The 15,313-nt window shown below is 39.7% G+C and overlaps 1 protein-coding gene across 1 annotated transcript in view; it reads left to right on the plus strand.

The window, feature by feature from the left end:
* zmat4a (zinc finger, matrin-type 4a) overlaps window positions 1–15,313 on the plus strand; it is a 154,750-nt gene that overhangs the window by 86,678 nt on the left and 52,759 nt on the right. Inside the window, 1 exon segment of the mRNA XM_026187289.1 lies at window positions 356–512. Coding sequence (XP_026043074.1) covers window positions 356–512 — 157 coding nt within the window.

Genomic DNA, 15,313 nt, shown 5'->3' on the forward strand with positions numbered 1-15,313 from the left:
GTTCTTAGAATTGGTTGTTATTTGTACTTTTTTTGACCTTTTGTTTACTGCTTCTTCTTTAGGTTTGCTTTTTTTTTTTTTCACTTAATCTATCAGGCTTCAGTTGTCTGCTTTTTGGGTCCTGTATTGGATAGAGTTGACTCTATTTGCATTCTGCCAGGATCCTATCCTTCAGACAGGAAATGTTAGAATTATCTTCTAAGTTGAGTCAGCCAAAGTAAAGCCATTCAGTGTTAAAGTGCTAAAATGATATGCTGTTCTTCCTTTGTTATGCATATTACATGTTTGAACCCTATTTTTAAAGCTCTCAAAAATAAATAAATGTGGTTCTCAATCATGCATTTTTCTTTTCTAGGGCAGTGACGACGGCGATGTGGACAAGAATAAATGCTGCACACTGTGTAACATGTCCTTCACCTCAGCGGTTGTGGCACATTCACACTACCAGGGTAAAATCCACGCAAAGAGGCTAAAACTACTACTGGGAGAGCAGCCTGCCATCACAACCAAAGGTATATCCCCTGTTAAAAATTCATCATGGGTATCAATGATGGAAGAGCTACATGTGTTCAAAGGGGATTTATAATTGAGAAGAAAATAATTAAGGAATGAGAGACAAGTTATAGTACTTAAGGCTACCATCAAGATATGTGTTGGCAGTCTCGTAGATGTATATGTGAAATTAAATATGTGACAGATCGGGTTTTCTGTTCTCTCTATATTTCCATACCTACTGTATCTGAGCTTAGGAGCAATGCAATAGGACAGACTCTTAGATCAGTGATCCAAAATGTCACAAATAAAAAAGGGGTGCTGTATGGTCAGTATATACTGCGGGAGCCCATAGGCTAGACCAGGGGTAGGGAAATCCAGGCCTCGAGAGCCGGTGTCCTGAAGGTTTTAGATGTGTCCTTGATCCAACACAGCTGATTTAAATGGCTAAATTAGCTCCTCAACATGTCTTGAAGTTCTCCAGAGGCCTGGTAATGAAATAATCATTTGATTCAGGTGTGTTGACCCAGGGTGAGATCTAAAACCTGCGGGACACTGGCTCTCGAGGCCTGGAGTTCCCTACCCCTGGCTAGACCTGTAGCATACTCAGGGAGATGAGGAACAAATTATAATTATATTTATATAATTATAATTATATATATAATTTTATGTTGTTTTTCTGCCTACCTTTGTGCTGAGTTTTGAAGTACACAATACTTTATCTACAGAGACTTCATAACAAATAAATCATAAGACTTATGAAACTGTGTTATGTCATGGAAGCAACTCAGAATTAAAGAAAATGGTCTTTGTTTAGAACACTTGATTCCTGTTTTCTTACTTTTTTGCATATTTGTCACAGTTAAATATTTTAGATCATCAAATGCTAAGGATGTTATGACGAGATATTAGGTTTGAATATCTTTTTCCCTTAATAAATGAATTCATCAATTAAAAACATCATTGTACTTTGTATTTACTCAGGTTATCTTTGTCTCATCTTAAAATTTGTTTGATAATCTGAAGCATTTAAATATGACTAATATGCAAAAAACTCCATCCATCCATCTATTGTCTTCCGCTTATCTGGGGCCGGGTCGCGGGGGCAGCAGCCCAAGCAGAGAAGCCCAGACCTCCCTCTCCCCAGCCACCTCCTCCAGCTTTTCCGTGGGGACACCATGGCGTTCCCAGGCCAGCCGAGAGATATAATCTCTCCAGCGTGTCCTGGGTCTGCCCTGGGGCCTCCTCCCTGTGGGACATGCCCGGAACACCTCACCGAGGAGGTGCCTACGAGGCATCCTTGTCAGATGCCAGAACCACCTCAACTGACTCCTTTCAATGTGGAGGAGCAGCTGCTCTACTCTGAGCCCCTCCCAAATGGCCGAACTTCTCACCCTATCTCTAAGGGAGAGGCCAGCCACCCTTCGGAGGAAGCCCATTTCCGCCGCTTGTATTCGCAATCTCGTTCTTTCGGTCACTACCCACAGCTCGTGGCCATAGGTGAGGGTAGGGACGTAGATCGACCTGTAAATTGAGAGCTTCGCTTTTACACTCAGCTCTCTCTTCACCACAACAGACCGGTACGGCGTCCGCATCACTGCGCCCGCTGCACTAATCCATCTGTTGATCTCCCGCTCCCTTCTCCCATCACTTGTGAACATGACCCCAAGGTACTTAAACTCCTCCACTTGTGGGCACTCCACTCCACCCTTTTCCGGCTGATGGCCATGGCCTCACATTTGCAGGTGTTGATTCTCATTCCCAAAAAACTCAAGAAGGGGAAATCAGGAGCAGTATTTACTTACATATACTATACATACATACACACACACATATGAGCCACATTAGATTCCAAAAATTTATTTGTGTTATATTTTAATAAAATTGCTTTCAACATCCATACATCAATGTTTTAACTGCTTATCCAGTCTTGCTGTCATTGCTCTGAATATGTATCTGTTAAATCTTTGTTTCAAATTATTACATTATCACAAAATATGGAACTTTTTATGTGGACATTTTACACACGATTTGTCCTGTGGTTATCTGCCCCTCAGCAAGAGCAACAAAGATACAGTTGAGTACCACCTGAAAAGGTTACAAAAGGTACGCATGATGGTCTGTGGTTAGTACTGTTGCCTGACAGCAATAAGGTCCTGCCTTCAATTCCACCATCAGATCAGCCTTTCTGTGTGGAGTTTGCATGTTCTTTCCGTGGGTTCTCTCCAGGTCCCACAGTCCAAAGACATTTAGTTAGTTAGGCAGTTAGTAGGTTTGGGTAAATTGATGATTCCAAATTGCCCATAGGTGTGAATGTGTGAAGCGAATGGTTGTCTGTCTCTATGTGTTTGCCCTGCGACAGACTGGCAACCCATCCAGGGTGCGCCCTGCCTCTCACCCTAAGACAGCTTAGATAGGCTCCAACCACCCCGCTGAATTGGATAAGTGGAAGAGAATGAATGGATGCACCATGGGATTGGATCACGGTCTGATCTTGTATCAGCTGATGGAAAGATGTCATACTTATATCTGATAATCGTGATAAAATGTATTTTACCTGGTATAATTCAGGGTCTAATTACGTGCCAACAGCAGGTCACAAGTTGGTGTGTTTGCATGTTTCCTTATTTCATGAGTCTGTGTGCGTGTTATTTAGAGTTAATCACCAGCTGCTCTTTACCTCAGGGTGATCAAAGTCTGCTGCCGTTGTAATTTGCTGAGAGCTACTTACCTTGAAATCACGTACATATTAGCAGTTGCGAAAATAATGAGCAAAGGTCACAGAGGAAATACGGCAAACATAATTTTAGATCATTTTAAAGCCCAACACCTGAGTCCACAGTGAGCAGCGTGGATGTGGGTAACTGAGCTTTGTTTGTTTCCTGTGGTTTGTTGGTGCTCCAGTTGACCAGGTCATTGATATGCACTGCAGAGCTTTGTGTTTTACTTTGTGCTCTCACTGCTACATTTCTTTTAATTTGTTGGATGCGTTCAGCTGGCTGATAAGGCAGTAAATTTTTATAGTGGTATTATCTGAAGCCTCACATTGTTGGACCATCCTGAGTTTATCCAGCATTAGTGCTGCCTCAGGCACTGCAGCCTTTTTCCCCTTCCAAAGTGGGAGGATTGAATCCGTAGATTGGCACAGAAACCTCTTGTCTTTGAGTTTATGTTTGACTTAACCTTCTGGCTGAAAAACCTGAATAGAATAATTTCTTTCACCGCAGCAGTTCTAGAACAGCATTTACACTTGAAAGTAATGGAAAGGTCCTCTGTTTTACTTCAGGCCAACGGCAAGTTGCGTTTTCTTTGTATTGTGTTTGTGAACTGAAAAAATAGCAGGACAGATTATGATTTAAGTGAGGTCGAAATATTAAAGCTCTCGAAACTGTGGTAGTGATCACCAAATGCTGCTGCATAGTGGCACTTCCCTCTGGTGCATTGACAGCCCAGTTTCCACATGTGGTCTCTGTGCTTTTTTATTCTCGGGATCTAAATTGATCTCTTGCTGCTCATGCTTAGCTGGTTCAAATATTAAGGATCTGAGGCAGTCACTGAAAAAAAGCTTGATGCCAAACAGAGTTTTTGTAAATTCTCAGTGCAGTTTTCCTGTCAAGTTCACAGTTATACTGCTAAAGAATAACTTTTCATTCTGTCTCACATAAGTCATTTGTATTACACTTTTCTCAGCATTCTAAGCCTTTTTAAGCATAACTTAAAAATAACAAGTTACATTAACATCAGATTTCTGGAAATATGATCTGTTTAGGATGTGCTTTTCTTTTGTTCTGCAATAATTCAGCAAAGATGGCATGAACTTCACCTCTCAGGATGCTGGGATGCAGATTGTGATCACAGAGTCCATACATGGCATTTCCCTATGTTCATATATAGTCAATCTAATTGTATTGTCTGTTTACAGTAAATACCACTGAAGTGTGTTTTGTCTCTCGTCCTTACTGCTGTTCACATCTCCATGGTGCTGAAATGCAAGAAACAGTATCTGAAATGAACTTTTTGACTCACCGCCCAAGGGTACTGAAAAAATCCACTTGTTAAGCTCATTTCTTTATTAGGCAAACTGTTAAGTCAGCTTTTTGTGTCTTATACATTTGTTTATATATATTTCATTGGGGGTAATATGATATAATGCTGAATTCAGCCATAAAGAAGCCAATATGTGAAGCATATTTCTAAATATGTTAATGAAATCAGGCCTCAAGAAGTCTTGATCTTCACCATCATCATCATCATCATCCACTCTGCTGTCTACAGCCTTTATAGATTTAACTTTCCAAATAGAAAATCTACCTAACGTGTGGTGCTTGATGGGTTGTAACATGTAACATGTATGCAGTATGTTATTTCTGACATCTTCTTAGACACTTAAATGAAAAGAATGGAAATAAATAAATAATTAGACTTTTGGTTAAAATCCATTTACAAAAATATAAATGTTTTGTTTGGAAATGTCTGGTATATTTATAGAGGATGTTATTTCCCTCCTGCTATTGTAAAACTGATTAAAGTAGAATAGTGTGAACCCAAATGCACTAAGAGCTCAGATTGAATAAAGAACAAAAAGTCTGAATGAAAACTTACAGGGGGTAGCAAAGCCTCACAGATGAAGAAAAACAGTGTTGCTGAACAAAAAAGGAAAATAAAAACAAAAAAAGTCCCAGGGAAGGTTTCCAGGGAAAAAAAACAGAAGAAGATTAAAAATGCATGAGGACACAAAAATCCAAGAAAATCAGACAACTGGGGACAGTTAGGACAGGCTACTGGCTGGAAAACTGGGAAGAAGACCTCAGGCACAAAGCCTATCAAGACAAGTCAGGCAAGTCCAAAGGCAGAGCAGACTAGCTGAACTGTTCCAGAGGGCACTGTGACTGAAGGGCAGACTGGCAAGACTGGTTAGTGGGGGACAGGTTGAGCAGACAGATGGGACTAAAAGCTACAATCCAGTGACAAACACAGAATGACTCTGTGGGCTGGGTAAAGAGCATTCAGCAAAGTTCTGCACAGACTTTTCAGATAACATTACACGATAGCATGGTGCCTAAATGTTCAGATCCTAAAGGTTTAAATTTAATCCTGATTTGGATCTAATCTTGTTGGTCATTATTGGCTGTTTTCACTCCTTTATATCTCGCCAGCAGGTAGCTCAGTCTATCTTCTAATCTCTCATTTACTGTGATGAGTGATAAACAGAGAACAGCCGTGTTTATTTAAGGAAATATCTACCAGTTGTATTAAGAAGTTCATGTAAAGCAAAGGGCTTTTTGTTGAAAAATTGTGTATTTTATCTCAGACTGTGATGTTTTCTAACCTTAAATAGCCTACATCTAACATTAACTAAACAGTATAATAAAACAAAATTAGCAGTTGTAATGCAGTGGAGATGAAGATGTATGTCTATGTCTAGCATCTACTATGCTGTTAATATACATTACACACTGACTGCAGACAGCTGATTAATGATGTAAAAAACTGGGGATAGACATGATTTTAGTTTGGTGGTTTAATTTGAATGATTCAGGTTTAACAGGAAACATTTGGAAACATCCATCCATACTCTTATTCACTTCAGGGTCATTGGGAGGGTGGAGCCTATCCCAGCATGCAGACCAGAGTCAGACCAGATGGTGGATTTGAACCTTCTTGCTGTTGAGGCAATACTTCTAACCACCATGCAAAAAAAACCCCAGACAGTTCAAAATGGCATAATTATATCTGTTTAGACTTGAATAGCCCAAACATCCAAAGAAATAAAGAGATACCTTGACTTTAGTTTCAGAGGACTTCATGACTGTTTGGTTGTAGTTGTACTTTAGAGATATTGTGACTGCTGAGAAATTCTGATGTAGTGTTCAGACAGCACCCTTTGCTTTTCTTTCTGCCACATGTCAGTGACAGACATAGCCATTAACGAGGCCATCTGTGGCCAATGGTTCAGAACAGAGGCAGAACCGTCTCAGCCAAAAGAGGGGGAGGCACAGCTATCAATCGCACTGACATCCAACAAAGTACCAGGACACCATGGAACCTCTTCTCCACCTGACAGACACATTAAGTTTTGTTGACTGAAGTTGCTGACATCCATCTTTGGGGAATCATTTGTATCACTGAAAAAAATCACTTATTCAGTGCTTCTCTTGCATCTCTTTTAGTGTGAAAATGACAGAAATGAAATTGAAACTGCTCCATTAACATTAGACTCATATATTACCCTGAAGCACAGTGAATTTGTTTTTTATTTGTGTCTGTTTCATTACAGAGGGGTTCAAACCATCAGAAGAAAAAGAAACTATTAGTAAAATGTTGAGTTTTCATTACCCAAAAAACTCCAGTCCTGCTGAAATAAAAGAAATGTTAGCTTAGGTTATTTTATCCTGTGGAAGTGTAATTTAAATCCTCTCAGATCTGTCACAAATACATAATGTCATAAAGATAAATCCAGGGTGCCGAGAGGCCCCAGCTATTGATTTCTGCATAAGTCACATCAGCCGACTCTGTTGATCCAGTTGCCTCTCGGGATGCGTTGTTGTTCTGCCGACTGTCAGCCAGCATACAGCTGCAAAAACTTCTAGCTCTCCAAGCACTGACTTTGGTGTCCACACAGGACATGCTGTGAAAAAAAGCCTCCAATAACACTAATGAGAATTTATAGCATCATGGGAGAGCATCATAAACTTTACTTGATGTTATTTTTGCCTTTGAACAGATGCTGTACATCATCTTCTTGTGCCCAAAATGCCTATTCAAAACCCACGATGAACATTCGAGAAATGCACTGTCATCAATCTCTAGTCACAGACACACACACACGGAAAAGTCCTGCGTAAGCGATTGTTCTCAATTTCAAACTTTTTGAAGATGCGAGAATTTCATCTGACAGTTGAAATTAATCTTTAATGCTTTACCTGCAGGCACAAAATTACACAAAGCTTCTATAAGCTAACCAGTAACCCTTGCTTGCCCTTTTACTTGGGCACCGTTGTGTTAAATTTGAATATTTCCACTGACCCACATAGATCATGCTCAGCTGCACACATTTTCTGTTGAATGAACTGCTGGTGTTGCAATGTATTGCAATACGCTTTCTATTTTAGAGCGGAGGCAGGCTAAACGAGCGTTGATCTGTCATTAGTACTTTTATATAATCACAGCCACGTTTATTTTTGTATTTCTTCAGTCGCTATTTCCAAATTCTGGCTTGTTTCCCATCATCTGTGTCGTAAGCACAATAGCTTGCATGAGCTGCATTTCCTTTAACATCTGCAGCTTAATGTGGGGCTGTTTTGCTCCTGCACTGATTTACCGAGAAGTGATTTAGAGAAATCTGGAGTTAAATTGTTCATATTGTAAAATAGCTGTTCCCCTTCCATTACGTTAAACTGGGGACATTATCTTAAGACTTTAAATGTCTTTGTCTGTTAACATATAATCAACAGCAAGCCTGCATGAATCATAACAGCAACATTTAAAGCTCCTGTATTTTTATATTGCCTTGTGGTTCCCTGCTGTTTCTATCTAATGGGACACTTTAAGCATTTGCAGCATTTTAGACATTCACACATTTGCATTTGATGGATTTCACTTTCATTGTGTTGCAGCAGCTCTGCTTTGAGAGCAAAATGAAAGTGGAGCAATTAGAATGGAACACGTGAAGAGAGCCGTATTATGTGGTCATAATTATTAAGTCCTGAATGACTGTAATCAGCACTAGAACAAAAGATTTTCATTACATTTGATTAACTAAATTGTATTTTCATATATACATCTTTTTCTTGCATGGAGTTTGAAACAACCATTTCAGCAACAACGTTTATGAATTAACTATTATAACTTTCGTCATATGCAGACCTTTTATCTAGTGCCAAAACCCAGATTATTTTTCTGTGTTGTTAGGTTTTTAGGGGTGGGAGTTGGGGACAAGATGGCAATTTATTAAAACTCTTGATAAATGCCAGTAGTGTTATTGTGAGCATGTTAGAAAGTCACTGTGGTAAAGTATTGTGTGAGCGCAAATCCCCAGACAGCGCTGACAGGTGTGATTAGTTTTGCGGGTGATTTACAGAAATAATGCTGTTTTCTAACACATGTGCTGTCAGTTCATTTGAATATAACATACCCAATCTACCAAGAGCAGAGCAATTTTGAGCAAGGTCGCAAACTAAGCAATGATATTCAGCTCCCAGTAAACTAACCGGACAGGTGCAGAAAAGCATATAAATATAGGGCGTACAGTGTACGGTAGAGTCATTATAATCAAAACAGGCTTTGGTAATTGTCTGTAGCTCACTTACTGTCAAAGTGCATGAAGCCTAATGCAAAACCCTTGTGCGCTGTCCATGGTCCTGGATTTCTAACGGTTAAATTTGACTGTAATAAAAACTTAGTTAAAGAAAAGTGTGTTTTTAGAGTTTGTTCATGTAAATGCATTGATCAATCGACGTCCATCCAGGGCTTGGTTATTTTCGGTATTGGGTACAAAGTCAACGTCACCATTCCTCCTTTCTCTCCGCACTTCAGCAATTTTGTGGTGAACCCATTGCACGGGCTGTGAAATTCCTGCTGCTGATTCACAGTATGTTGGAAAGAACCCGGCACTAAAAGTTGAAGAGTTACAAGAAGTTCAGTTGCCGCTGGTATCGTGCGACTCTTTTCTGGGTTCTAGGTCTAGACTCTGAGTTCACTGAGCAAATGTAGGAGTAGTTAAATTGGCACAGATGGAGAAATGTCTCACTTTGCTTGCACAAAAAAATAAGATGTGTTTTTTTGTCAGTTTAGTTAGCAGTAAATTGCGTGTCACAAATGGTAGTAAATCATTTTGTGTGTATTCCTCACCCTATAAAAAAAAAACCTTCCAAAAGAATCTTCCCACCTCTTGCACACAATTTCCTAACTGCAGTGTTTCTGTAAGTACTGACAGTAATTGTTTTTAAACCAGTTTGTGCTGGTGCAACCCGTTGGTAAATCTGGTTAGTTACCTCGCCATCTGCTAGGCATACTTCTTAAATGTGACCTAGTCATTCTGTTTGGACTGCCCTACAAGATGTATTAACTTTAATAAATAGAACAACATCAGCAACTTTAACAAAGGCAATAAAAAAAAGAAAACATCCTGCAAGGGTTACTCAAAAACTTAATTTTCCATCCTGAAGCCTTTCTCATTCTGCTGAACTAACTAAACCAGAGGTGGACTCAGCAGCACACTGGGTTTATAGTGCTGACATCGAGAGACAGAGCGGTGATGTCAGTAATGTGAAGTCACCATGAAACAAAAGTTACCTGTAAATAAATGTAAAGGGCTTACAGTGGTTGTTTAAATTTGCTCTATATGCTGACACAAACAAACACACATATTTTTTTCCCTATGTCTTTGCTCTACCCTATTCTGCTTATTCGCTGTTATCTGTGTGTTATCTATAGCTGATATCTGTGCAATATCAGATGTAATGCCTGCCAGATATAAACTGCTGTCACGACTTATAGAGTCAAGGATGATAAACTCCTAGAATATCCTGATTTTAAACTATGTGAATATAATCTCATATAACCCCAAGCCTTGCTTTAATCAGGTCAGATATCTGTGGCATCTTATTACAGATCAAATGACAGATATGATGAAGATATTTATAGGCCCAAGCAATCATCCTCACATGCAAGTTTGCAGTCTAGAGTAGAGATGGAGTGAAGAATTGTTGTGGGTTTAATGTATATAAATATATACAGAAAAGCTGAATAGAAAATCCGCTATATGCTTTAAACAATTTACACTTGTAATTATGTTTGCTGTCCATGGAATGTCAGAGAAGTGGCACTGATGGTAATTGCCTGTTTCATTTCATGCGACTGTGGGAGAAAGGAAAGATTTCTGTATCTTCAAACAGCCAAAGCAATGCAACACCGAGTCGGATCATTTGACCCGTCTGTTACCTTCTGTGGCCTCCTGCTTTACTTTGCCTGACTTCAAATGTTTCACAGCAGCTGCAGGACGATGTGATAAAACTTAAGCAGCTGTATTCACATATTCTTTTACTTTAGTTATAAAAATAATCTTGCCCAGAGAATATTTTGCATTTTTCATAGCTAATTTAAGCATCAGCTTTAGGCTGCAGTAAAGTTTACTGCAGTTTATTGTTTGTTGCATTTAAAGCAGGGATGTCACTCATTTTACATTGTGGCCCACATACAGCCCACACTGGTCTTTAATCCTTAAGATGTCTTAAATGTCTTAATTTTAAAAAAAAAAATGCAATTTCAACAGTGTCTCCGTTTTTGTATATGGCAAATGTAAAATTACATGAATAAAAAAACGTGGTTAATTCACAGAAAATGATCTTTTTTAAAACTGTGAACACACTTCAGAAACAAACATAACACAATTCTGTAGTAGATAGTAAAAAAAGTAATTTTTCTACCATTTAATTTTTATGTTTTATCTGTTAAATACTTTGGTGTTATATGAGTGACCATACGGGAGGTATTTCAAAGTGGAAAATCTGTAAAACATATAAAAGTACAGTTAAAAGCTCAAAATGTATGCACTCTACTACATTTCATATTCAAAGCCTTTGAGTGGGACAGTGGGCTGATTCAGGCCCCCAGGTCTTATTTTTGACACCCCTTAGTTAAAGGATGTCTTTGGTTCCGCCTGTATTCCAAGTGCAATGGGAACCAAGCCTCCTTTCCAAACACATGGACCAAGCTTTGAATTGCACAAACTGCAGCTTTGCCCTCAAGTCTTCTGTGTTTATTACTCAGAATTGTCTCAAATGCAGCAGGCTTAGTACACTTGTGCCCCCCCCCCTCCCCTCCACTTTAAAGCATTTTAAAGTACAAATTGTCCGCAGTGCACAGAGGGTGATAATTAACTTCAAGTATGAAGATGTGTTGTTTGCTTTCCATTCAGAGATTTCTCTTTGAAGACAAAAGGAAAATCTGAGAAAACATTTTATAAGTGGTACATGTCAGCAGGGTTTATATTCCGAGAGGGTGGAGGGGTGAAGGAAAGCACAGCAGGGATCCTCATTGTAGGAAAGGGTCAGTGAATGGATTTGGAGCACTTTGGTCCCGTCTTCTCACAGAAGCGGAATCTCTTTAGATTTATGACTCTGTTTTAAGAGTTAGAAGATTTCTACACTGCCCTGATTCTCTGTCTGCTTATAAGAAATGCCATGGGGGGCAAAATGAGACACTCTGCTTCAGCTGAAAGTAAATTGTTGCATTAGTGAAAACACGGAAGTGTGTTTCTCTTCGACTTTGAGCAGATGAAAGGATTGCCTTGCTGTGCTGTACATTTTATTTTTAATGGATTCTTGGTATTCTCTTACTAAGCTGGTCAGTAATGAAAGAAGTGTTCACACAAACAGCAGCAGAAGAGCTGCATAAATAAATCCAAATTAGTTTGAAACTGGAAGCTGACACAGCCAGCATCAAACAGCAAAAGCCTTAACTGTGGTGTCAAAACCTCAAAAACCAAAACCTCCCAGCTCTTCCTACATGTTTGAAAAAATCCCGAACAAATTACGATGTATAATGTATGAATTGTATTTATATTAGTGTCCAAAAATGGCTGCTTAGAGCAAACTGCTGTTCATAATGCAGGCTGAGCACAATGTGTGACTCTTTTTTTCCCGCCTGTCCCGTTTGGTTCTTTTGCCATCAGAATTATTGTCCAAGGGCAAAGAAAGATGTCCAACGGATTTACTTTACCAAATGGACCATCCCTTGCCGTATTGGTCTATTTGATTCACCTTTGCTTTTATTGTTTATTTTATTTTATTTTCACTTGCTGCACACGGGACAGACATGACTGGGGGAAAGAAAAGGGAGAAAGAAAGAGGGAAAGAAAAACAGTGGGGAAGAGGAACGGTGATACAATGTGTGACTCTTGAATGTGACTAAATTAGAATAATGTGACTAAAAATGACTCATGAGTGTGTCCACAGAAAAGCCTGCATGGAGGTGTCTGTTTTCCTCAGGTGTTTTATTTTGAGCTTTGTGCTTTCCATTCGGTTTTAAGCTGCTGTTTTTTCACTGTTTGAATCACTTTTTACATTTGATTTGCTTTTTTTGTTTACACCCACTTCACAGGATTTACCCTGCACACTGAAAATGGTGCTTGAGCTTAACTGGGGTTAAAGTCCAATCGGTCCTTCGCATGTGACAACTTAGGAGTGAGAACCGACTCTCACTGTTGTCTAAATGAACACCAGAGGAGCTCATATGATTTTTGGCTAGTTTTCTCCCTTGATCTCTGGTTAATCCAACACCTCAACTCTATCTATTCATTTTCTTAAAAGCTTATCTCATTGAGGGTGGCAGTGGGCTGGAGTATATGGTGTGAGGTCACTACAGTCACTCTCACATCCACAGCAGGCTAGAATCTGGACTGTAGGAGGAAATCAGAGTATGAGGCGAGAACCTGAACGATTGCACACGTACCCTGTGCAGTCGTGAAAACATGCAAACCTCACACAGGTATATCCCAGCTGATGAGCTGAGGTCTTTCTGTGCATTTCTGTGCAAGCTTGTGCTAACAGCTGCACTTCTATACCAGAATCTGACCCTACCATCACAATGTTGCAGCAGAAATCATAACTCATCACACCAGGCATGTTCCAGTCTTCTGTCATCCAATTTTTTAGGAGAGCATAGTCTCATTTTCCTTTTTCTGAGCTGAAAGGAGTTGAAACTGCCATGGTCTTCTGCTGCTGTAGCCCACCTACTTTAAAGTTGCATGGCTTGTGGATTCAGAGATGCTTTTGCATAACTTAGTTATAACAAGTGGTTATGTGAGTTACTGTTCCTGTCCTATAAACGCAAAGCACTTTTGCCATTGTCCTGTTACCGTTGGTATTAACAAGGCATTTTCCATCCAGAGAACTGCCGCTCACTGGATATTTTCGCGGACTATACTCTGTAAACCTTAGAGATAGTTTTACAGGAAAATCCCAGCAGATCAGCACTTTCTGAGATACTCAGACCAGTCTGGCAACAACAACCATGCTGCGTTCAGAGTCACTTACTTTTCTTGAACATTCTGATGCTCCGTTTGAATTCCAGCAGATCAACTTAACCATGTCTACATGGCTAAATATAGACATGGTCAAGTGCCGGGTGATTGGCTGATTTGATATTTGCACTGATGAACAGTTACACATGCGCACATAATAAAGTGGCTGGTGAGTGCATATTCGTGGTGCCCAGAGGATGGATTCTATTAATTTGATGAGATCAGCAGTTTGCCTCTATTGTTATCAGGAGTTTGACATTAAAAGCATCTGTCAAGCATTGAATCCAACTGTACTTTGGGTTTATCTAACAGCTTGGTATCAGTGTTATAGGTTTACATGACTGATAGCCCACTTGCTCTTTTATCTGTCCTTATCTGTTGTACACAGCCCCTTAATAACTGTTTCCCAAAACCTATTTACCTGCCTATTTGAGTTTGGCAACGGCTCGTGTCTTGAGTCTTTAAATAACTGGTTGATTCAGTTCGGTTCGATTCTCCATTCAGTTTTATTTATATAGCACCAAATCACAACAACAGTCACCTCAAGGTGCTTTATGTTGTCAGGTTGTAAGAACAATCAAACAACTCCCTATGAGCAGGCACTTTGTGATCATGGGAAGGAAAAACTCCCTTTTAACAGGAAGAAACCTCCTGCAGAACAGGCTCAGGGAGGGGCGGGGCCATCTGCTGTCATTGGTTGGGATTGAGAGAAACACAGACACAGAGAAGAGTGGATTTGAGAGCTAAATTCTGTGTTTGCAGGGTGAGTAAACCTGCAAAACTAGACCCTGCAGAGCTCTGCCACATCCTGCTTTACTGTCAAGCTTCTTAAGTACAGTTTTTCTAGCATAAAACTTCAATTAGAAAAACTGTACAAGTTAACAGCTGACACTGAAAATGCTTCTGTAAACCTGCATGCTCGTTTTAACAATCTGAACCTACAAACTACAAACTACAAAATCTGAAAAAGTTAGGACAGAAAAAGCACAGGGACTTGCAAATCTCACAAACCCACATTTCATTTACAATAGAGCATAAAAAACATATCGAATGCGTAAACTGAGAGAACATACCATTTTAAGAAAACTATATCATTTTGAATTTAATGCCAACAAGTCTCAAAAATGTTGGGCCAGAGTCATGTTTACCACTGTGTAGCATCCCCTCTTGTGGATCTGCAGACAGCAGAGGGTCTATCAGGCCAATAAACAGCTGCTGTGTGTGCGTGTGTGTTTGCGTGTGTGTGTGTGTGTGTGTGTGTGTGTGTGTGTGTGTGTGTGTGTGTGTGTCGTTGGACTAAACAGCTACGAGGCTGCTAGTATGAAATGTGGCATGTGTACTGTCTGTTTGACTTGATACAGCAAGACCATCAGGCTCAGATGATTCACTCGGTTGTCTCTTAAAAAAATGTTCTTTTCAGACATCATTGTCAAAATCATTAAGTCTCTACAAAAAATAGGCTACTTTCCCAGATAGTAGTTTTTACTGCGCTCTCTGTGCTTAGCGCAATGTTTCAGCTCTCGATTTTATCTCTGCGGAAAAAAACTTTCCATATTTATCCAGATGATACTTAAACCTGTAACATTGAGAAGCAGGGCCCTTTTCATTGAGTTTAAAGTGTCCTTTACACAGCAGGTGCCACATCAAGCTGAAGCCATCTGTCTCTTAGTGATGGTGACGACCCCTGCCTTCTGAAGTGAACTGAATCCTCAATCAAAGCACAGAGGGGTGTTTGACAGTGTGGATTTAATGATGCTCTAAATGGGAGGAAAGGCTTTCAGTCCTTTATGTGCCTGC

Source organism: Astatotilapia calliptera, chromosome 12 (genome assembly GCF_900246225.1).
Source record: "Astatotilapia calliptera chromosome 12, fAstCal1.2, whole genome shotgun sequence".
Classification (NCBI taxonomy): domain Eukaryota; kingdom Metazoa; phylum Chordata; class Actinopteri; order Cichliformes; family Cichlidae; genus Astatotilapia; species Astatotilapia calliptera.